This window comes from Pyrus communis, chromosome 10 (genome assembly GCF_041283825.1).
Source record: "Pyrus communis isolate YQ-2024b chromosome 10, ASM4128382v1, whole genome shotgun sequence".
NCBI classification, from domain to species: domain Eukaryota; kingdom Viridiplantae; phylum Streptophyta; class Magnoliopsida; order Rosales; family Rosaceae; genus Pyrus; species Pyrus communis.
The window spans coordinates 5,242,522-5,266,792 of record NC_142574.1 but is presented as its reverse complement, the minus strand read 5'-3'; the positions used below and the strand labels follow the sequence as shown (position 1 = coordinate 5,266,792).

Below are 24,271 nucleotides of genomic sequence, written 5' to 3'. Positions count from 1 at the left end.
GGTTTAGGGATTAGTGTTTGTGTGGTCAGAAAGAACCATAGGTTGAAACCCTTTGTCTTGTCTCAAGTCTCTGTGTGGCACTGTATGAATCAGTCCATCGATGGGTGTGGTGTTGATATGGAGGGGCGGCATTGAGGCGTTTCTTTTCCTACAGTCAGTTATAATCGTTTGAGTCAGTTAAATACGTACAACTTACGTGACTTTATACAGCATAAAATAGTTTGTGCGCATGATTGCAACTCTGTGTTATGTCTTTCAATACATGAAATTTGTCACAGTATAAAGAGTATATACATAATTACAATATTCATATATATCAAGGCAGAATTTTAATTTTTTGTAGCCAATTATATACGACTATGTGTTATGTCTCTCATCATACAACTTATATATGATGAGAGATAAATACAAGACTAATAAGATTTAAAGAGTTGCTTCATAAAAGAACTTTACCTAAAGAGTCAGTCTTCTTACAAATTGAGATTAGCATTGCTCACTTACCTTATCTATCTTTTTGCCTTAACCATCTTATTTTCTGCTGAGGTAAAAGATGAACGCCTTTAGACAAATGAAGGAAAATAGAGAGAGAGAGAGAGAGAGAGAAAATATTAATGTACCGAGAAAAAAACAATGGGGAAAGAAAGGGAGGTAATGACTAATGAGAGTGATGGGTGAGGGACAAACGAAATAATGTGTGGAATGACGGGTACCTAAAAATGACTGGCAGCAAAAAAAAAAAAAAAAAAAAAAAAACGGAAACCTAAAATGAAAACCTAAACAAAAATTTAAAAGCAATTTCGAAATAGGATTAACTATCAAATTGTTATTTCGCATTCTCTTTCTGTATCCTTTTTATTGATTTTAATTAAACAAACAAAAATGAATGGGTGTATTCAGTAGAGATTTTGAAGGATTACAACCTAGCTATAAAGTTTGATGGAGCTTGAACATAAATGTTTTCTTGGTCATGAAGGGTGGAGTTTTGTACCCATGCTTTTAATTTTATTCTCAACTCGGATATCAAATTCAAATGTGAATGATCATGAATCATTGTTCATCAAGTGATCAAGAGAACAAGCTTAGAGTTTTCAGGCTCATTTGGGAAATGCTTTTGTATAACTGAAACCACTTTTAGATAAAATGGTTTGGGTTCCAAAAGCACTTAAAGTCCTTTCAAGAAGCACCAATTATGTACTTCTTGCATGAAGCCTTTAAGTGCCTTTTTTGGATTAACTTGCATTTTTACTAAGATTGATTTCAAAATCATTTTCTTTAAAAGCGCTTTCAATCAATTAAAAGTACTTCCCAAACAAGCATGAATTTGGAGTGAATTCTCTCGAAATCTTAGAGGGAGTGCTCGATTTGTGGAATACTTAAAAATATTATATCAAATACCTCCAAATTCACCTAAATCCTCACTTTTTAAAAGGGTTGTGCTATCCATGCATTACTTTTTTACTTTTCACACACACCTTGTTAATTTCTGTCATTTAATTTTTTTTAATTCATTTAATCCGACGGTTGCAAATTAAGAAAGTGTGCGGATAGCATATCCCTTTTAAAATTCTTTGAAATCAAATCCTTTTGAATGCGCCTGAACCTTTAAAAACTCCTTAATTGAATACACGCCAATTTTGTAAGAGTTTTATAAACTCTATTGAAATCCTAATTCAGTATCCTTTGAGGTTGTAATTAGAATCTTTAAAAATACTAATTTAAATACTAATTGAACTGAAGTTTAAAAATCTATTTGAAAATTCTAATGGAATGCATTCATATTTTTGTGCACTTTTACAAACTCAGTTTTTTAAACCCTTTAAAAGAAAATCCTAATTAAATGTACCAAGAAATCTATAGACTTTTAATAAGCTCTCTTTTTAAAATCCCTTAAAACAAATCCTAATTGATCATGAATGCGGATTTTTAAATTTTCATTTAAAATTCTAATTGAATATACTCAAATTTTTATGAAATGTTGTAAACTCTCTAGAATTCTACTTGAACTAACCTTCATGCACGCGCTCACACACGTGCAGAAGGTATTTTTTGAATCACGACGTGCTACGCGCAATTTACACATTTTAAATGTATTTATATGCGTAAATTGACAAAATGAAAGTCAAATATTTGAAGTAAATGAATAATCTTAGATCATACTAGAAGAAACCCCTTATAAACCAATTAAAACAGCTGAATTCACATAATAAAATCGGTCTCTACATAATTTACATTAAGAATACAGAAAATAATATTTAATAAACAATTGATTAAATCACATTATTGCTAGCTCATTGTAAGGCTAAGCCCACCCCTTCCCCCTTGGTGTAGATAATATTGTTTGTTAAAAAAAAAAAAAAATCATTTGACAACTAATTTAATCACATTATTATCCGCGTGCGAAAGATCTTTTTTATAACCGGTATTACACACCTCTTAAGATGTTTTGAATGTGTTTAAAAATAAAGAAAATAATATTTAATAAACAACTGATTAAATCATATTATTGCTAGCCTATTGTGAGGCTAAGCGCACCCCCTCCCCTTAGTGTAGATAATATCATTGTTAAAAAAAAAAAAATCATTTGACAACTAATTTAATGTAATTTAATCACATTATTTTCCGCTTGCGATAGACCTCTTTTATAACCGGCATTACAGGCCTCTTAAAATGTTTTGAACGTGTTTAAAAATAGAAAAAATAATATTTAATAAACAACTGATTGAATCACATTATTGCTAACCCAATGTGAGGCTAAGCCCACCCCCTCCCCCTTAGTGTGGATAATATCGTTTGTTAAAAAAAAAATCATTTGACAACTAATTTAATCACATTATTATCCGCATGCGAAAGAACTTTTTTATAACCGGCATTACATGCCTCTTAAGATGTTTTGAACGTGTTTAAAAATAGAGAAAATAATATTTAATAAACAACTGATTGAATCACATTATTGCTAGCCCATTGTAGGGCCAAGCCCACCCCCTTAGTGTAGATAATATTATTTGTTAAAAAAACAATCATTTAACAACTAATTTAATCACATTATTATCCGCGTGCAAATGACTTTTTTTATAACCGGCATTACAAGCCTCTTAAGATGTTTTGAACGTGTTTAAAAATAGAGAAATTGAATCACATTATTGCTAGCCTATTATGAGGTACTAATAAAAAAAATTAAAAAAAAAACCACAAAAAAAAAAAAAAACACAAAAAATAATTATTAAAAAAATATTGTTAAAATAACAAAAATACCCATGCCTTATTTGATGCATTATTTTAGGATGCCTTTGAAGTTTTTTGTCCAAATATTTTTTATGAAGCTTGGTGACACCAAAATCACTATTCACCTTTTCCATTGGCTTTATATATAGATAGATAGATATCACTAGATTTAACAAAAAAAAAATTAATAAAAATCCTAATTCCATAGTTTTTCTATTATTAGAAGTAATATTACTATTTTAGGCTATTCTAATTAAATATCATCTCATTACAAGCGATATTATTAAAATTTCTCAGAATTTTAATTAAATAAATTTTGTTATCTCACGCCCATGCAGCTATATAAAGGCATGAGCGGCACCAACCTAGTAGCATACTTCAAACTCATACACAAAGCCAGACAAGAGAAAAACAGAAACAGGCTGCAGCAGTCGCTGAGAGAGTTTGGAGAGTGAGAAAACATGTCCACCGTCACCCTGAGCAGTGGCTACGAGATGCCGGTCATCGGTCTCGGCCTTTGGCGTCTGGAGAAGGACGAGCTCAAAGAAGTCATCTTAAATGCTATTAAGATTGGCTATCGCCATTTTGACTGTGCTGGTATACCCTCCATCCCTCACGTCCACGTTTTTAACATTAATTCATGCATGTCTACATGTTATTCTGCTTTATATTCAACCGCAAAGAAAGGGGAAGCGTTTGTTAATCCTCAATTTTTTGTTTTATTTTTCGCTTACTTCGTTCTAAATAATTCATATTTATTCTTTTTTAACACAATCGATATTAAAGAAGGGATAATCAAATATTAGACTTTGACTATTGAACAATAATGCTCCCTTGCTAGTATTAATCAATATTCTTACTCATAGCTGTCGTATTATAGAACCATCGTTTTATGTCTGCGTACACCGCCACGGATTGAGGTCATTATCCAAAAAAAAAAAAGGGCCCAACATTTCAAAGGATTTCACTTTACCTAGCTGAAGTACTAAAGGGTTTAACTGGTTTTTTTTTCCATTAACAATTTGGTAAAGGAAATCACATGCATCATGCACAGAAGATTTTTCAGAAACAAGAAAAGAGTGTACACGCCATAAAGCGGCGGTGCTGCAATATAAACGCAACTTTTTTGGTCACATGTAACTAGCAAATAAAAAAAATGGATGTAATTTGTAAAGGAGTCAAAATAATGGGAAACCCGTTTGTTACTTTTATAGTTTAGTAAAATTAATTAATATTTGTGTATTTATATATTCTGAGAAAAATATTACTACACGTCGCTAGTCACTGTATGCTTATGTTACTGCATCCATGCATTCGTGATTTTGATTTTCTTTTTCTCAATATTATTTGGTTGAAAAATTATGATAATTAGTTTGAGGTCACAAAATGGTTTCAATACTTTATATCAATAAACATCTTGTGTTTTTAAACGAGGTCGATGAAGAGAGAGTTTTTAAGTGGTATTCTTTAATTGAGGAGGAAAAATTGTTTTCATTTAGCTTAGTTAAAAAGAAAATTATTTATATTGACCGTGTTAGAAATGAATTCGACTTATGCAAACATATGAATTTTTATAAACAAAACAATCACACAAGAACACAGGTTTGGTTACTATGAGTTGTATAAATAAGTGTTTAATCTTTTACATTTTTTGTTTAGGCCGCAAAGGGTATTACGGTTTTTTCCAAAAATGGCAGTTTGTCTTTTGGGACGCGATTAAGTGCACCTTCAATGAAAAAAACTTTTAGTGTGTTGAGAACACGATTTGTACGTTATCTGTAATAATACAATTAGTTAAACATTTAGAAAAAAAAACCAATACCAATTAAATTAAGAAATTGTTATTAGTATTCGACGCTTCTTCTAAGCATATTTTTTTCAAATTATAAAAAATTTAAAATACCAAAAAAAATTGTTAAAATACTAATAATAATTTTCTTAAATTATTACAATTATTGTATTCGACTATGTTCTCGAAACGCTGAAAATTTATACATCCGAGAGCACAACATGACGAACTAGGCAAAGGTACTGTTGTGTTCTGGTGGAGAAGACAAATGAGTGGCATAGCGTGGTTCCCTATGTTTTTGGACCAATCCCAAGTTTGCCTCTCACCTTGGGAAAAGGAATAATCATAATCCAGTCCCATGTTTGCTTCTTACCTTGAGATGAGGAATAATCCAAGTTCCCAGTTCCTACCCCATGGTTGCCTAATTTGCTATTCACCTTGGGAAATAAAATAATAATAATAATAATAATAATACTAATAATAAAGGCGAGACACAGTGGTTAGAAGAAGGGAAGAGTGTCTTAATTATCAGGAACAATTAACTAGTCGCAAAGTTGATTTTTAGAATAAAAATCATAGACATTTTGGTCGTCATGTTTGTAAATTTAATTTCAGATTAGTTACTGTTGTATGCTTAATAATGGTAAATTATTTTGATATTGCAGCTCATTACAAGAGTGAAGCAGACGTTGGGGAAGCATTTGCAGAAGCTTTTAAGACTGGACTTATTAAGAGGGAAGAACTTTTCATTACCACCAAGGTCAGTTTAATTTATTTACCCTTTTTTTTTTTTTTGCTACTTTTATAAAATAATATTGGTGTGACAAATTTAGGCTATGCCACAAAACAGACCCGTGATAACCAAGTATTAAGTCGTCATTTATAAGAGTCAAATTTAAGACTCGTACTTACGAATGAACAAAAATATATCAAGACTACAATGCAAACAGCGAAATATTAGAGTTTATCTCACATTTTCCGAAGAGACTAAAGTATAATTTTGTTGTTCTTATATTACAGATTTGGAATTCAGACCATGGGCATGTGGTGGAGGCCTGTAAGAACAGCCTCGAGAAGCTTCAGTTAGATTATCTGGATCTCTACCTGGTTCACTACCCAATGCCCACAAGGCACAATGGTACCTCTCTCTTTCTCTCTCTCTCTCTGGTTAGATTATTGTGTCACTCAACCCTGTAACGTTACATAATTATAAATAGTTAATTTACAATGAATTGGTATTTATTTTGCTTGCTGTATGGTCACAGCAATTGGTAAAACTGCCAGTCTTTTGGGCGAGGATAAGGTGTTGGACATCGATGTAACAATTTCCCTTCAACAAACCTGGGAGGGCATGGAAAAGACCGTCTCTTTGGGCTTAGTTCGTAGCATTGGTCTCAGGTACATCCCATGAGCATTTATGCTAGACTTTCATCTTTGTATTCAAACTCGATTATCTAGAATTAACCAGTGAATGTCACTAAACCAAATGATCATCGGCTTCCGTTTTGCAGCAACTACGACCTCTTTCTAACTAGAGATTGCTTGGCTTACTCCAAAATAAAGCCTGCTGTGAGCCAATTTGAAACCCACCCCTATTTCCAGCGCGACTCTCTCGTCAAATTCTGCATCAAACACGGCGTTCTTCCCACGGCTCACACCCCTCTCGGAGGTGCTGCTGCCAACAAGGATATGTTTGGTTCTGTTTCACCTTTGGATGATCCAATTCTCAATGTAAGTCTTCTCTCTTTTAGCGCACACACTGTATGAAATACAACTGGATCATAGCGCTAGTAAAAATACAACCATACTAATGATTCACAAACGTATGCTCACTCGAGCGTTTCATTTTCAGGATGTGGCTAAGAAATACGGAAGGAGCGTGGCACAAATCTGTCTGAGGTGGGGAATTCAGAGGAAAACAGCAGTGATTCCAAAATCATCGAAAATTCAGCGATTGAAAGAGAATTTGGAGGTTCTTGAATTCCAGCTGAGCGATGAAGACATGCAGCTCATCTACAGTATCGACAGGAAGTATCGTACCAGTCTACCTTCCAAGACTTGGGGCTTAGACGTGTATGCATAAGCGTGCCATTCAAAAACCTTCGAATTGCTGCTTCCCCAACTTCTTCCAAGGCTGTTCAACGGAAGTGAAATGGAAACTATCGTGAATCTTACTTACAATAAACTGAGCTTCATATAATTTTCCGAAGCTCATCTATCTACTAGTTCGAAAACTTCATTATTCGCCCTTTGCAGTAGGCCTTGCAAAGGAAAATATAATAAATGGCCGTTGTATTTTTTTTGGTACTTAATAAATGAGTGATTAAAGAAAATCATGTATAGTTCAGTGTAACAAATTACAATTTGCACAAATTATTTGTTGCTTACTTGTTCATTTGAATTGAATCCTGCGGAGTCGAATAGCTTTACACTCAATTACCTTTGCCAGTCGAGTAGCTTTTGTAGTTTGTGCTTAGTATACAAATGGAATAATGGCGCGCCGTTTCTTGGGATAACTTTCAAATTTCCGGAGGTACCACCTATGTGTTTCCGCTGCTGCCAATACCAAGTTTGTCACCTGAAAGACACCACATAAGAGAGTAAAGCACACGGAGGAGAAATAAGTTTACTTTCGAAGACATCTGTCTATGTACACGTGCGCACACTCTTTATGTGTACGTATATTTTCAGCACATCAGAAATCATACCACAAATCCAAAAAGTAACCAGATTGTGAGATCTGTTCCTCCACTAGCGACCAAAAGGCCAGCATATACAACCTTCATCGTCATAAAAAGAGCAATTCAACATATAAATCAAGACTCGGAAAGAGTTTTGAGTTTATTCGTCACAAAAGAATTCTCTTTAAGCAGGCAGTCAAGGGAATTGTGAGACTTACTATCTCAGCCAGATAGTGTGGAGATGAAACAATTTCAAACCAATCACCGTGAGGAATCACATATTCATCATTTTGTTCACTGTTTTCTCGTAATGAGCCCTGTTATAAGATTTCACATGTCAGGAACAGTATAAAAGTAAATGCAAGGAAGATCAAGATAAGAAACACAATATTAACATTCCCCTAATTCAGCGGTATGAAATGAAACAGTAACTATAGATGTATTTCTTGCAGCATCTCATCGATATCAACCATTGCATTTTGTTTTATATATTGCTTTAAACCGCGTAAAATGCATGCTTTTTTTTTTTTTTTATTTTTTTTTTTTTTGTGACAATCAAAAGGTTCAGGATCAAGCAGAGGGAAGTGTGTGTGTGTGTGTGTGTGTGACACTGAGACATACAAGAATTGCATGACATTGGCGCTGATGGATCCAACCCCAAAAAAATATAGCTGCACCAATCCACTGGAGCCAACCAAGCTTCAAAAGAGAATTCACAAGTTGCAACCAATCAAATTCCACTTCTCGCATGCTACTCTTGCCTTTGACAATGAACTCAGCCACTCCATTTATCGAAAATTTATAAATGTCCAGAATATTATTGCAGCAAAGTGACAGCGGTGCTGCTGTGTAGAAGCTAATGTAAAAAAAGAACCGTAATCAGTAAAACAGCTTCTATTACGTATGATGAAGAAAACGTCAAAATACATGGGGAAACTGACAGTTATACATAATAGTCACGTTTAACATTTCTCATTGCTTTGCCTTATGAAGCAACATCTATTATTTAGAAGAGTGCATATCTTGGAAGAAAGAACAAAGTCGTAGACGTTTTAACCAGGCTTAACCTATTGGAAACTGTATTAGCAGTTATAGAACACTATGAATTGCAACCAGCTTTCTTACGCTACACCATTATAATTTGTTTAGCAGTTTAAATCCCCTGTTCATATTGAAAGCCAAAATGGAAAACAGAATTATCATTAAAAATGAAGGCTAAACAACCTCAAGTTACGAATAGAGCCCTTAGCATTGAGCAAATACATATTGTTATGCTTTTTGAATCACAACTAGAAACCGGTCTCATATATGGTTAGCGTACTGCGTCTCTCATTGGCTATTCATCAAACACTGCATGTGTCATCTCCGTTAAAAACTTAAACCGAATTTCATACTACCGAAAACTTAATTTCCCCATACGTTCTCAAATCAATCAAGATTCAAAATTAATAAATCTAGAATCAAACAGTTGAAACCTTCTTGGATATGATCCCGCAGTTAAAAGCAGTAATAAGATGCATGCTCCATATAAAAGTGTATATATGCATTGTGAAATAACTTACAAGAGGCCAGTCAGATATCCGAAAATGTGCATCCGAGCGGAGGAGCTATAGTTGAACACATATATTGTCTCAAAGAGGCGTCTCAGGACTTGAACCTCCATCAATAAAAGCAGAAGGACCGAACGCCAAACGCTATATTTATAACTGATAGGAATCGAAAGATACTTGTGCCATGAAAAGATATGTGAACCTCCAGTGAAGGGGTTGGAGAGTGAAGGATGAAGCAACGAATCTGAAACCAATGGCACCGCTTTATACGCATACATCAAAGTTGCAACGAGCAATACCGTTGTCCATGCTACGGCTACCAAATAGAAATGGCAGAAGAACTTTTGAGGAACTGTGAACTTCTACCATTTGAGAAAAGAAAACAAATTTCAGATTTACTAAAATGGAAAAATAAAAAATAAAAAATTGATCATGTAGTGAACAGAACTAGATAGAGGAGTTCATAACGATTTGTAACTCGGTTGGTTAAGAACATTCACTCTTGCATCAGAGGTCCACAAAAAATACGAAATAAACTAAAAAAATTGCATTCTCAAAAACCCATGACAATTGAACAGATAAACCCTTGTTTCCCATTTTCTTCAACTTTCTCACCAACCAAAGATACCATAAACCAAAATAGACCATCAAATTCGCGCCAAAAAATGCAAATCCTTTACCTGGGAGGACGTCTGCATGGTCTTCCCTCTCTTGGCAAACCCCAGTACAGCCCCACGAAACGAGCTCAGCCAAGAAAAAGGTAGAGCGGCAATGAATAGAGGCAGAGTCACAGCAATCCATGCTGTTCTAAGCAACCCAACAACACCAACCTCCATTTGAGCGAATACCCAGATCAGAAAAGAGCTTAACGATTTGGGAAAGGCTAGAAACTGTGAAATTTTAGCACTTTCTCAGTTGGGTCTCTACGCCATTTTTGCAGATAAAAGGCGCATGCCAATGCAAAAGGAGAAACAAAAAGACACAGGAAATCTGGAGACAATTTATTGTAGAAATGAATGCAATGATGGGGGAGTGGGCAGAGCAGATACTTAGGGGATACCAGGCGTGACGTGAGGTTTTGCGATAGAACAACAACAGGGGAATGGCAGAGGCACACGGGGACTGCTGCAGCCGTGGGATGACATTCAACGGTTAGGATTCAAACCGAACCTATAACCTGTCGGCGTGTTTTAGACGAGTAGACAGACTGTTATGCCCCCCATTTGAACTAATTTTGAGCCCCATTTACACCTCCGATGCTTGCTTCAATTGCCTTCAACCGATTCCCGCTGGCTGCTGTGCTGATCATTGATTCATGTATGCTTGTATGGTATGGATTTATGTATGTATCCATCGTAGCGTCCTTAATTGGAGTAATTTTGGTAGGGGTAGGATTGTCTCCTCACATATTTATCTACAACCCTCCTCTCCTCCTACACCTTCCTTTTTGCCGTCTTCTCTATACAAAAAATTCAAAACAAGAAGTTGACGTGATTTAATCGTAAATAGGAGAGAAGAGAAGGGAAGAGATTAGGAAATGAGAGAATTCTACTCCGTTTTCGCTCGCATGTATGTCGTGTGGAATCTTCAAAAATGAAGGGGACTGATGGATGAATGATTAAGGCAAATATGTGGTGGAAACATTAACAATTTGGCAAGCGAAGTCTCAGTACATTGCCTGATCAATGATCATCACCTTTATTTTCCGAAAGATTCATATAGCATAATGACACTTTTAAACTTATATACCAAATTCCAAAATTCCCTGTTCAGAAATTGCTAGTTGGACGTTTCAGTTTTAAGTGACGTTTTTGATCGATTCTTATCAGTGGACTTTTGGCTTTCTGCTTTGCTTTTCAGTAATCTTAGCTTTAGCAAGACCGGTGAGGAAGATGAGTTGTTATATCTTCTTGTCCTTGAAGGTGTTCATCCTCCTTGTAGGTTCCAATTTCACATTGATATTATATATACAAATTTTATATATATATATATATATATAAATATATTGTTGAAGCATGAACATTGTTGCAGATTCAATCACTGCAGCAATGGAGTTCTTGTTGTTCTGGTTTAGAAATTCAAGTAGAATAGGCTTATGCAATAGTCGGGAAATTCATAAAAATAACTAAAATTTGGACTCATATAGAATCGTAGCCACCTTTTTAAGTTTACAATAATTATAACCAAAAGTTAATATAAAAGTACTAATATACCTTTAAAATTATCAGTTCAAAATGAATAAATCGAAACTTGATATGAAGTCGCCACTTGCAATTATCATCCACACATCTAACTTCCAACGATTCTTCATCGATCTATTCATATTAAACTCATCATTCTTCCACATTGCAATCATAGCTAATAATTGCAAGTGGCGACTTTGTGTATTAGTCCTTCTACGGGTATATTAGTATTTTCATGTTACTTTTGGTTATATTTATTATAAACTTTAAAGATAAATATAATTGTCTATGGGATTCAAATTTTGGTTATTTTTCCAAATTTTTCGTAATAGTTGACTAAGATTAAAACATTTAAAGGGTGTTTATTGAGCCACTTGTCAAAATCGCTTTGATGTAAGTAAGTGAGTGTGTGTCGTGCACATGATCATAGTCGCTCTACAAGTGTGAGGCACCAACGGCTACAGTCCCTCTCTCTCATTGAGTGTGTGATGTAACCGAATACACATGGAAATCTAAGGAGCAATGTACTCCATTTTGCATCTCCTTTGTTCTCAACAACTTTCTTCTTCTTTGTGAATCAATTTCTCATTGATTTGATTTGTGAAACTCTATAAAGTAGTAATCAAATACTCTCAAACACTAACATGGCCTCAGAGCTTGGTTCAATTTGAATCAAGGGGCGTAAATCTTTGATTTGAGTTCTTTTGGTTTTCAACGAAGAACTTAGGTGAATCGAAGAACAAAATGGTAGGATTTGGAGCTAAGCTTCAAGGCTCTCACTAGAGTTAATTATGACTTATGATGCATTAGGATGAAGACTATTTTTAAATCCCTCACTCTGTGGAAATTTGCAGAGGAAAGAATCAAGCTCCAGAGGAGACTGATGAAGACACTGAGAATAGCAGATCATGATTCAAGATCTCATTGCAAAAGATGCAAAAACACTGAGGTTGATTCAAGGTGTTGTGTTCGATTAAAATTTTCTTAGGATTGCAAATCAGGAAACAACAAAGGAGGCATGTAATGTCTTGAAGCAGGAGTACGAGGGTGGCTCATAGGTCATGGTTGTGAAACTTCAAGGTATTCACCATGAATTTGAATATGCTAGAAAGAGAAATGGTGAAACATTGTCTAATTATTTGACTAGGCTGTTTGGATTGATTAATCAAATGAAAATGTTTGGTGAAGATCTATCTAATAAGAGAATTAAGTATGAAATGTCAAAAGAGTTCTAAGGTATATTCAAGGTGCCTTAGCTACTGGAATAAAGTTTGTTGCCCACCCTAACAACAAAAACTCAAGTGTTTGGACAAATGACCATTAGAGTGATATTGCTAGAGATGTCGTTTACATGGTGATAAGTTGGATCGTCTGTTTGTTTGTTGATGCAGTTTAGATTTGGAAATCTCGTTCGTTAGTGACTAGGGCCATTTACATGTTTATTTTCTTAGGCCCACCATTTTCCTGTTCGAATGAATCCACCTGCTTGAATCTGCATTAAGGTATGTGCACTTAACGAAATCTGCTTGCCTGAATCTATATGTCATATGAATCCATATCCAGCTGCCATATATCTGAAATAAACTTGTCTGCCTACCTATTTGCTTAACTAAGTTTGCATTCGCATGATGTTAACAAATTCATGTCATGTATCAACATGAGTTTGACGAATGGGTGTTGGAAAATATTAATATTTAAGGTTATTTTATTGTTTAAGTTTTAGGTCCAGCCCGTTAGAATTAGGTTTTTGTTTAGAGATTAGGTTTTATTTTATTATAAATAGGATGCTTGTTATTCACTTGAAAACAAGTTAGTCACAAAGTAACCGTCAGTTTGTAACCGTCCCAGCATTTTTATTTCTCTATTTTTTCATTAATAAAACCCCTAATTTCATAGTTTGTTTGTTCTTTGTTTTTCAACTAGTGACAAACCAAGCCTTATGCTTCCCCTCTTTCTACTATTTGAAACCTCAACCACCATAATAGAAACTCATCTGAAAGTAAAGATTGGAAAAGTTTGATTTTGAATTTAAAAGTAAAAAAAAAACGAATTTTAATAAAAGTAAGTTAGGGAAAGCAACTAATACCCAATTAAAAAGGAAACACATCAAAGAGAAAAGATTTTGAGAAACAAATTTGGAAAAGCACTAGGGTTCCACCGTCACCCTAACAATCCTACGTAATTCTTCTAATTCCTTATGAATTACACATGCATATTTTGAAGGTTAAGTGTTCCTAAAGTATACCTTACTTGGAACCCCCAATATGGAACGTATATCTAACATGCAACCCGTCTGTGACGTTCAGATCGAATGTGAACATACAAGACTTATTAAGTTTTGTGCAAACCTTTTGAAAAACCATATAACTCCTAAGATGTGTCGTTTATCCTAAGTAGTTACACATGTTAACCACAAGAAGCCTTAGTCAATTTTAGGGACAACACTCCGCCAAAATTGCATCAAATTACTTTTCTAAATATCCTAATGGTCGGGAATCACTAAGACAAATAGATAGTTTAAAGCACTGTGATTAACAATCCAAAACTTGCATGCATAAATTCATAAGAAAATTAAAAAGAGACTACATATTCTTAATAAGGATCATGGTTAAAATCAACATAATTGTATTAAACTAGAAAAAGAATGAAAACAACTGAAAGTATAAGTCTTGAAATCATTAAGCTTTTCCCGAAGTCTTCTCCCAAAAATTGCATACGTTCTACCAAAAAAACCCTAGGTCTGCCAAAAGGCTTATTTATACTACTCTAAATAAAATCATCCTAGTAAAAGGGCCTAGAATCAGACTAGGAAACTAAATAAATTGAAATAAAATAGGAAATATAATCCTAAATTGACTTGATAAATTCGCCTAGAAATCTGCACAGCCATGTTCTAGACCCATATTAGCTTCAAAACTGGCCCAAAATAGCTAGATTTAAAGTTTGGACTATTTTGAACACTTATCCAGAAGGCCACGAACCCATCTGAGGTCATGTTGGGCTCCAAAAACACAATTTAAGCCCAAAAATGTCACTTTCTAGCAATGCGCACGACTCCTTTATTTAATCGCTAGAAAATAACCGTTTGGTAGAAAAATCTCAAATTTTGACACGAACGTCCTTCAATTTGAGTCACTCCAAAATTTATTTGTTTGGTCATATTTTGCTCCAGATGAAGTCAAATGTCCCATATTGAAAATATAAAGCAATATATCAAAATTCTGCAAAAAGAATTACCAAATTAATACTAAGAATATGATAAAATATATAATATAATATTGACTCATCCATCACCAAGCCCATGGAAATCCTCTCTTAATCCCAAACACAACGAAGGTCAAGGAAGACTCATGCATTCTCATTTACTAAATTTGTGGGCCGTCAACTCCGACACTTCATGCCTCCCATACCAAACTCCATTGTTACGAATTACCTTTTTTATTCAACATCAAGCCACAAACCACCAAACTGAACATTTAGTACCTCCACGGAAAAACACAAAGAAGAAGTACCCTAGTATTCACTTCTCATTCGAAAAGCCTTGATCTCGCTAACTAAAAAATGGGAGACACAAACTTCGTTCACCGTTGACCATGGCCTGACACTCAACGAGCCCGATTAAGCCTTCCAACAAAAAAAAGGCCACAACAACCTTGAATTTTAGTTTAACACAACTTACCCCTTAAATTGATTTTTTTACATCCCCTTTATGTCTATCTAAGGAAAAAAAATCTTGGATATAAATAATTTGTCTGTCTAAGAAACACACAAGGACGACTCTACATCCATATCTTGCACGATCAGTGGCGAAGCTACAGAGTAGCAAAGAGGGGCATCTGCCCCTCCCCTCGTCGGAAATCAAGGAAGGAGTGTTGGTTCCGCCCATCTAGTCTCGTTGGAAACATGCAATCTGGGTTTGCTCTGGTTTTGCACAGCAAAGCTGTGCGCAAGTTTAATCATTTTTGAAAAATTCAGGCCAAAATGAAGTCATCTTGGTCCTGATAAAAAAAAAAATTAAAAATTTTGTAAGTGGGACGACGTTGTTTAGGCTCGTGGGTTTCTTATTTCCAAAGCCAATCAAAGCAGAGCAATCGTGTTCCACCCATTTCCAAAACCGTGTTCTTTGTCTTCCTATTGGTAAAGGTTCGATCTTTGCTTGTTCTTAGAGCCTTCCACTTAAAACCCTTTGCTTTATGAGCAATAAACCTGCAAAAACTCTGATGGGTTTTTGAGGGTTTTCAATTTTGTTTCTGATCTATTCTTGTTAGTATGCTTTAATTTTTTTGATGGGTTTCTTCTGAATTTGTCTGTGAGATTAAATCTTTAAATTTCATCATTTTGTGTGTTGAATCTCTAAGTTTTAGAGGGGTTCTAGAGTTTAGAATTGTACCCAGATATTGTGTATTTCTATGATTGCTATGAATCATCCAACTCGTTAAATACTAGTTTTATTGTTTGGTTTCTCTTGTCAAATCTTGTATCTGGTACTAGACATGCTCATAGTTTAGAATTAAGGTGCAATGCTGATATGAAATTTCTGTTGGAATTAAATCTTCAAGGCACCAGCCATCTTCATTACAAAAGGTTTGAATCATACATTTGCATATGCATGTCACACTTATTTTTTTCCAAAATCTTTTTGTCTAGTGTAGTTGTCTAGTTAGAATTTTTATGTTTTCCAGTTGTCTAGGCACGCAAAATAAGATAGCCCACATGAGCCATCTGACACCTATTCTCGTGCGTGAATCTCTCACCCTTGATTTGGGAAGGTCTCTTTGGCTCATGACACGTGTCTCCTTGTTCCCTTTGTTTGATCCATCTCTTCCATTATAAGGATTTTCAAGGTTTCATTTGTTCCTTGGTTAGGATTTTCACATTTTCAAGAAAAGAATGCATTTAGCCTAGAGCTACCTCTTAAGCTTCCAAACCAAAACCCTAGCCTCAAAACCATCTCATGCACAAATACCCAATCACTGCATATTAGGGTTGCATTGTATTCATGGTTTTGCATTAAGTTCTTAGTCTAATCTTCAAAGTTTCATATGTTTCTTAGACTAAGTATTTGGATTCATGTTAGGTTCTTCTTCAATTGTTTGACTAGAGAACTTGACTAGTCATTGAATCCTCATTTCATGAGTACATCATATCATTTCATTGATCGTGTTGATCTCGGTGCCACAAGGTGATGAGCTAAGGAGCAGTTGTCACTTGGTGAAGACCGAAGGAGTCCGTCTCGTGTAAGGCGAGGTTGCACAAAGGTAAAGCTGCTCCATAGATTAGGAATTGAGCTTTTGTGGTCTTTGTATGAACCTTAGTTACACTAATGGATTGGACTCAGTGGAGTCTTCGGTTTTGTTAACCTAGAGGTGGGTTTTTTTCCGGCTAAAAACTTCCTTGTGTTCAATACTTTGCAAAGTTACATTTATGTCCAAATAATCATTGTTAGAGATAAACTTTGTAGGATGTGCTAGTATTGACACTTTGTTAACTAAGTAAACTTAACTCAAGAACAAAGGCTAAAACAATAACTGGAGATCATTTGTCTTGCTTTAGCAATATCAGTTTACTTGGTTTATATGCTTGTGGATATCTAACAACTGTACTCAGTTGACTAGTTCATCTGACTAGTCATTATAGTTACTTCTAAGTTTTTATTGTAGTTTATTCCACTTGGTACCAATTACACAACTTTCAATGGAACTCCTGATTACATGAATGGTTTAAGTATTAATGGCCTAACCTTTTCACCCAATTCACACACAATTCCAAACCTCATAAATGAATATTGTTCCTAAAGTTAGCATGACGACAAGTGGAGCCATTTGTTCCATATAATAGTTTAAGTCCACCAGATGGAGGCTCATTCTCTTTGTCTAAGACTGAGCCCTCCTGTAACAATGATTTCTCCGAAACTGTTTTTAAATACGTAAACCAGATTCCTATGTAAGAGAACATAGAGAAAAAGCCTTGCATGTTCTATGATCCGTTGGGTCTTCATGTGACTGAGAAATCGTTCCAAGGAGTTCTTGGTCAACAGTACCCGTTTTCGCCTCTTCTCCCGACAATTTCGGGCCTCGCCATTGTGCATGATCCTATTCTAGCAGAGCATTATGCAACGATGTATATGGCTCCCTTTTATGTGCACTTTGGGTGGACGAGTGAAGTAAACTATTTGCACCTAAAAATTTCTCTAATTTAAGGGGTGAGTAAAAATATAATCGGACTCAAATACAATGGTTCAGAACATGGTCTAATCATGCGGATAGTATTTTATCATAGTGTCGAATCTTAAGTTCATATGGATTCATTCTCAATTATCTAACCAATTCTCCCACGGTATATTATTCAAAAGATTCAATTTGTGCACCTCATATGTTTCTTAAGCGGGCGAGTGGCCCACACCAAAAAAATTTAGCAAAGTGAGCAAAATTGCACCCAAAAATCTAGAATGTTTGAAGTTGTCGTTTTTTTGAACTTGGGTACCGTAACGATGTCGTTCTATATTGCACGAAAATGATTGACGCACGACAGAAAATCACACTCACCACGCCAGCCTCTCTCTCTCTCTCTCTCTCTCTCTCTCTGCGCTGTTTGTTCTTTCAGAAAACGGAAACACTTGAAACTTGAAAGTACGCGAATCGATCGGAGTCTATGCGGATTCTTCAATTTCTGTGAGTTATTCTCCTTCACACTCTCTACGCTTCAAGCTTCCGAGCTTTCGAGTTTTCTAGCTTCAATCTCGGAGATCCTCATTCGAAATTTCCTGCTCGGAAACCTAATTTCAGTGAAGCTCCAGCGCCGGATATTCGAAATTTTTATCATTCAATTAGTATTTCAATACACATTTTTTGCTTTTTCTTCTGAAGGCGGATTATCTCTATGTTTTGACTGAGATTGAGCTGTTTAATCTCTGTAAAATTGCTTCTGTTCAGCTCATGCTTGTTCGAATTACCGTTTCTTCTTTCTGCTTTGTCCTTTTAACACTTGGATATGTTGCACGTTTAGTTAGTGTGATTAGTTAGGCAAATCTTGATCAATAATTGAGGCTAATTTAATAGAGAGATTAGTAGTTGAATTAAGATTTTGATTTAATCAATTTGAACAACATTTGAATTTGGTTTGCGGTGGTATAATGTGATAGAGAGATAAGCAGTTGAATTGAACATGAGAATGAGGTTTTAAACCCTTTATTTCTTGTCGAAATCTGAATATTTTGTCTGAGATTGAGCTGTGTACTTCGGAGTTGCGCGCGTTTAGCTCGTACTTGTTTAGATATTAGCCGGTGATTTAGTTTGCAAGAGAAAGAGAGCGACTGCTTGCTTTTTGGTTTGTTAATGTCACTGAGAGATTAGTAGTTGCGTTTAGGATTTCGATTTAATCAAATTGAACAAAAATAACAAAAAAAAAAAAAAAAGAAGTCTTGCTACTGTTTGATAGTGGAAGAGATGAATCACAGTTAGGTTGTAACAGCATATATTTTGAGCTCGTGAATGATTGTTTACACGAGTTGAGGACTGCAACAGAGTGCTTGAAAGTGTAACGGATTTGCTTTTTTAGGACTATTAAACCTGTTGATGAATACGTACTTGTTCACTTTTGAGACCATAAGTTACTGAATAGTTTAAAACTGCAACAAACAAATATTAAGCAGTTCTAAAGTTTGAAATAGGGACATTCTTTTTTATTTATTCATTTTAAAGAATCGTAGTTTTCCATCACCATAGAATAAGCATTTAGTGCAAAGCTTCCACTTTTTTGGGTACTCGCTTATACCTAGTGATTTCATAATGCTATAGTTTCAGAAAGATATTTGTTTGTTGTTGTTACTTCCACACACACCCCCCGCCCCTTCAATATGTGGGTTATTTTAATGATGGCTGCCCTTATATGTGTAATGACATTGTACTTTGAAGTTATGACTGGATCTCACTTCTTTATCACTAACTGTAATTATGTGTAATGATATTTAAATTTAAGCATGCACACATGTTATTCGTTCAAACTATTATATGTATACTTGTATATGCATAATTGCATATTCACGTGTTCTTGCATATGTATAAGCCTCCTGCAACTAACATATATTTTTTTCCCTTTGGAGTGTTTCAGGTAGGATTCAATATGTGCTAACTGCAACACATTTCCCACTTATTGTGTACCTGTAACTTTAGCTCTATTAAGCATGGGGACGTATTCATGGTATTCGGTCAGCAGATAGCAGGAGAGGAGGAAAGGGTAAGTTTTGAAGTATTCTAGTTTTCTTATTGTGTGCCCTGGAAAATAGTCTCTTTCTTTGTTTGCTTAAAATTTGTATTTTACACTTCCTAAGGTATTAATGCAAAATCAGAACTCTTTCTCAATGTGTAGCTCACACTTTTTTGTTATGATTAATCCATATTCTTGTTAATTGTATTTGTATTCAATAAAGGTGTTTTATGTTTCAAACTTTCTATAAACAGCGCGTTCAGTCCACCTGGGTCAATTTCTGTTGAAACGATGTATTTTTTACCAGACTTCAACACTTTGCATTTTGATGATTAAAATCTAAGAATCTCTTTTAACAATGGCAGTGCTCTTTTGGGTTTGGCTCAAGTGGTTTGGGATGGGATGTAAAAAGTACCAACTAATAATAAAGAAGATAAAAATGATAGAAATAGTATATGTATCATGGGGGTGGGATATTATCAAACAAATCTTACCCTCTCGACTGTTCCATATAGACCAGAATTTCATGTTTGTACTGACTCCATGATCACTTGGTGATGGTATCAGAAGTTACAACCTTCCTAAGCATCTGATGGACATTGTACCCTCTTCAGTATCTTGTCTTCATTGTGAAGTAAGCTGCTGAAGCAATGTCCATGTCATTTTGAAGTGTTTGAAAATAATGATGTTTAACATTTGCGGAAATGAGATATAAGATACATTTTTTTCAGAAAGATTTTAGGAACAACCTTAAGGTTATAAAAAGAAGTACTCTTATCATTTATAGTGTGCAATGTGTGACGTAAAAGCCTTTAGGCCGCAGAAGCAATGTCCATTTCATTAGAACTGTTCATGCTACTTGAGATATTTGTAGTTCATATTTGATTTATTAATGTAATAGCATGATTCTGTGGTCAGGGCGCAGGTGGGCATGCTATTAATAGTTGTAATTTTCTCTATGCATCTGATTGACGTTGCACCCCTTGCTTTCTTGTCTTCTTTGTAAAGTAAGCTACAGAAACAATGTCAATACCATTACAACACTCCATGGTTTTTGAAATACCTTTTAGTACATGATTTGATTTGTGTAGGTTATTAGCATCATTCTGTGGTCAGGGACTGAGCTGGTGATACTATTAGCAGTTGTAATTTACAGTGAGCATCTGATGGACTTGCACCCTTTTCATTTTCTTGTCTTCTTCGTGATGTATGCAGTATGCTACAGAAGAATTTCCACTATCATTAGCACAACTTTCATGCTATTAGAGCTGTTTTTCTTTTTTGAGTAGAATTTGAAATATTTCTTAGTACATGACTTGATGGATATGATAACATTTCAGTAATATGGCTATTTTTTTGTAGCATAACTTTTGACTGATTTGGCGAGATGATTATGTGTAAATGTGCTTTTTGAAAAGACTAGTGTGTTTTGGGTTGTATTTGCTATTAAGAGTCTCTGCTACTTTGTGATACGTTCGCATTTCACACTCAGAACAAACCTTTCTCTAATAGCTAGAGGATTGAGCTGTTTCTGTGATTTATGGGCATTGTTTCGTCAGATTGGTGCTTTTTACCAAGGCATGTAGTTTCTCTGTGGAATTGGATTTCATTTTGGATGTCATTTTAATCCACAAAATCTGAAAAGACTTCAAATTTCTTTCCATCTCTAAATATAAATAATTGTTTCAAGAGACTTTCTTCGATCCATTACTTTGTTATTGTTTTAAGTCTTTAACTTGAAATAGAGTTTTTCTGTTCGGTTTTGAGTTCTCATTTTAATAGGCAAGATCTGCGTCTCACTGACTCCAGATGTTAACAAACGTTTTAGTGGTTAAAATTTTCAGCACTTGCTGCTAATATTTCGAAAATGGATGATGGTCGGCAACATGAAAATGGGAGACACAAGATGGACTATTACAGAGGGGGGGTGGCATCGCCGGTAAGAAGAAAGCATGTTTTACTATGTGCTGTTAATATGTTTGTTTTCTAATGCAATTATAGATCATTTGAATGGGGTAGAATTGAAATGTGCAGTGGAATATGATGACCCAACAGCAAGCGAAGGAACCAAATGCCTTAGTCATGAACAAGAAGATCATGTCCATTATTGCTGACAGGGATGCTGCTATTCGAGAACGGAATGCAGCACTTGCTGAAAAGAATGAAGCCTTGGCTGCAAGAGATGAGGCACTCCGTCAGCGAGATGAGGCACTAGCTCAGCGTGATAGTGCCCTGATGGAACGGGACAACGCCTATGCAGCCCTTCATTCGCGGGATAATGCTGTCAACTTCCCGTTGGGTGGTGGAGCTCAACGTGGATCTAAACGCGTGCAGCGCCCCTCAAACCATTCAGTTACCCTGGCTGATGTTCATTACAGCACAAAAGATGTGCATGTAACTGAGGCCTACCCTATTTCAGTTATATCTCCTGAAGCTGTCAAGTCACGTCAGACAAAGCGAGCAAAGGAGAACAAGGCATCTAGGGCAAAGCAGTCACGGAAAAAAGTAGGCGAAGATTTGAATAGGCAGGCTTCCTCGGATGGGATTAAGTATAAATCAGAGTGGGATACTCATGATTTGGGTTTGAATCTTGTCTCTTTCGATGAGTCTACAATGCCAGTGCCAGTTTGTTCATGCACTGGAATTCCGCGGCAGTGCTACAAATGGGGGAATGGCGGGTGGCAGTCATCTTGTTGCACCACCCATATGTCTATGTATCCACTACCTCAGATGCCAAATAAGCGCCATGCCCGGATGGGTGGGCGGAAGATGAGCGGAAGTGTTTTTACAAGATTGCTTAGTCGGCTAGCAGCAGATGGTCATGATTTGTCAATACCGCTGGATTTGAAAGAATACTGGGCCAGACATGGGACAAATCGCTACATAACGATCAAGTAGGTCAGAAGCAATAATTTGGATGTTTTCTTTCGAGGTACCTCTCTCTTTTTCTTCCTACTCGCCCTCTCGTGTCTCTGAATTCAACGGATATCTTCGTTGGCATGTGGCTGTATTCAATGAAATCAATGGGAGAAATTTTCGATAATTGAGTACTTCCATCTTCCTTCGGTTAACATAGACTCTTGTATTCAGTCACAGAATTTCAATTGCCCCTTCTTAGGAAGGACATTAGTAGTAGGTGTAGGTTCGGTTTCATTCGGTTTGTTTTTTTCGGGTTTCGTTTGTTTGGTTTGGCTTCGGTACGGTTTTAGTTTTTTATTTTATTTTATAAAACTTGATCTTTTTTTTTTATTATGAAATTTAGAAAATAGGCTTCCATTAATAGACTAATAATAAGAAAATGAAAATAGGGAAAGTGGAAGGTGGGAAGGTAGTTGTATATATACAAAAAATTATAAACCAATCTTAATACTATCAACAACCTTAATTTCAAAGAAAAATGATCACCGTACTCATTCAAAAAGCAAATAAATAGAGAAGCTCTTTCAAGTTCCAAAGCCTTCCAAAACTTTCCTTTATAACCAATGAAACATCCTTCCTATTTGGACCAAGTATTCTCCTTGAAATGCCCTAGGTTAGTTTCAAACTTTGCAACAAAGTTTCACCAAAGAAACATCATGGGCATACATTCGTAAAGTGTAAAGGAATTCGGTTCGATTTGGTTTGGTTCAGTTTCTGAACCTCCAAAACTGAAACTGAACCCATAAGGTTTGGTTTGGTTCTGTTTTTTCATTTTCAGTTTGGTTTTTTTTTTTTTTTTTTTTTTCGATTTTTTGGTTTTGGTTTAGTGGTTGGTCCGATTTTTTTTCGATTTTTTGAACCCACCCCTAATTTGTAGTGCGTTGGACATCAGCATATTCCCTTCTGTCTCCATTTGCATACTGATGCAAGCCATTTGAGCCAAGAAGCGGCTCAAACTCCACCATGTTTCAACTGTTTTTTTTTTTTTTTTTTCGAAATTGAAGGCTTCATTTGGATGACGGAATTCGAAAGAAATGATTTGGATTTCCAAGTTTGCTGCGAAAACTAGAAAACGTTTGATTAAATTAATTTAAAATGATTTCTTGCATATAATTGTTTAAATCCTATCCGCATGGAATAAATCGGACAAATTTGAAACACATGAAGTAAATTGGCCAAATGAGTAATAAATAAGGAGCGTTTTAATATTTAAGCCTAATTTAGTTTTGTTACTAAAAACATTTGCTTTTATTAAATAAACTTTATCAAATACATCATAAAAAAGAAAATGGCTTTTTTTTTTTTTTTTTTAGGAAAACTAATAAAAATGGCTTGAAAACTTTGAGTTTTAACGATAAAGACAAAATAAAGAGTAAAGTGAATAGTATCAGGATTGACTTTTTAGTGTAAAAATGTGATTTTTCGTTAAAGTAAATAGTATCAGGAGCTTTTCGTTAAAATTTTTTTTTTGGTTTTTTTGGTCTCAAATGGTCTTTGAGATCCACCAAATGATTAATTAATTTATTCCTTTTTTACACACAGAAGAAGAAAACTTATATTTAGAAAATAATCAACATAAAGTGACTTTACCACCCCCACCCCTCGAAAACTTTAACCGCCGCACATTAATGTGATCCTTCCTTACTCCTAAACCGGTCTTTGAGACCATCCTAATGAGCTCGATGCTAGGTTTGGGCATTTAAGTGGGTCTACCAACCAACC

The 24,271-nt window shown here is 35.3% G+C and overlaps 3 protein-coding genes across 9 annotated transcripts; 2 read left to right on the top strand and 1 right to left on the bottom strand.

The window, feature by feature from the left end:
• The first annotated feature begins 3,587 nt into the window (after positions 1 to 3,587).
• Positions 3,588 to 7,344, top strand: LOC137727802 (NADP-dependent D-sorbitol-6-phosphate dehydrogenase). The gene is made up of 6 exons (XM_068466625.2): positions 3,588 to 3,819; positions 5,677 to 5,771; positions 6,032 to 6,149; positions 6,277 to 6,409; positions 6,523 to 6,742; positions 6,864 to 7,344. Exons 1-6 carry the CDS (start codon positions 3,684 to 3,686, stop codon positions 7,092 to 7,094), a joined length of 933 nt encoding a protein of 310 aa, XP_068322726.2. The 5' UTR covers positions 3,588 to 3,683; the 3' UTR covers positions 7,095 to 7,344.
• Positions 7,287 to 10,561, bottom strand: LOC137727800 (polyprenal reductase 2). 2 transcript variants are annotated; one of them, XM_068466623.2, is made up of 6 exons: positions 9,923 to 10,561; positions 9,255 to 9,604; positions 8,314 to 8,548; positions 7,911 to 8,009; positions 7,720 to 7,791; positions 7,287 to 7,589 (listed from the first exon to the last, which is right to left on the bottom strand). In XM_068466623.2, exons 1-6 carry the CDS (start codon positions 10,076 to 10,078, stop codon positions 7,485 to 7,487), a joined length of 1,017 nt encoding a protein of 338 aa, XP_068322724.2. In that variant the 5' UTR covers positions 10,079 to 10,561; the 3' UTR covers positions 7,287 to 7,484. The 2 variants fall into 2 exon arrangements, with proteins under 2 accessions (XP_068322724.2, XP_068322725.2); XM_068466624.2 differs by having other exon boundaries at positions 9,255 to 9,601; positions 9,923 to 10,463.
• Positions 10,562 to 17,951: 7,390 nt separating this feature from the next.
• LOC137728905 (protein BASIC PENTACYSTEINE4) lies at positions 17,952 to 22,673 on the top strand. Of its 6 annotated transcripts, none has more exons than XM_068467703.2 (4): positions 17,952 to 18,096; positions 19,535 to 19,660; positions 21,475 to 21,569; positions 21,665 to 22,673. In XM_068467703.2, exons 3-4 carry the CDS (start codon positions 21,498 to 21,500, stop codon positions 22,526 to 22,528), a joined length of 936 nt encoding a protein of 311 aa, XP_068323804.2. In that variant the 5' UTR covers positions 17,952 to 18,096; positions 19,535 to 19,660; positions 21,475 to 21,497; the 3' UTR covers positions 22,529 to 22,673. The 6 variants fall into 6 exon arrangements, with proteins under 6 accessions (XP_068323804.2, XP_088534782.1, XP_068323803.2 ...); XM_088678656.1 differs by having other exon boundaries at positions 19,527 to 19,660; XM_068467702.2 differs by having other exon boundaries at positions 17,963 to 18,096; positions 21,459 to 21,569.
• Positions 22,674 to 24,271: the final 1,598 nt, after the last annotated feature.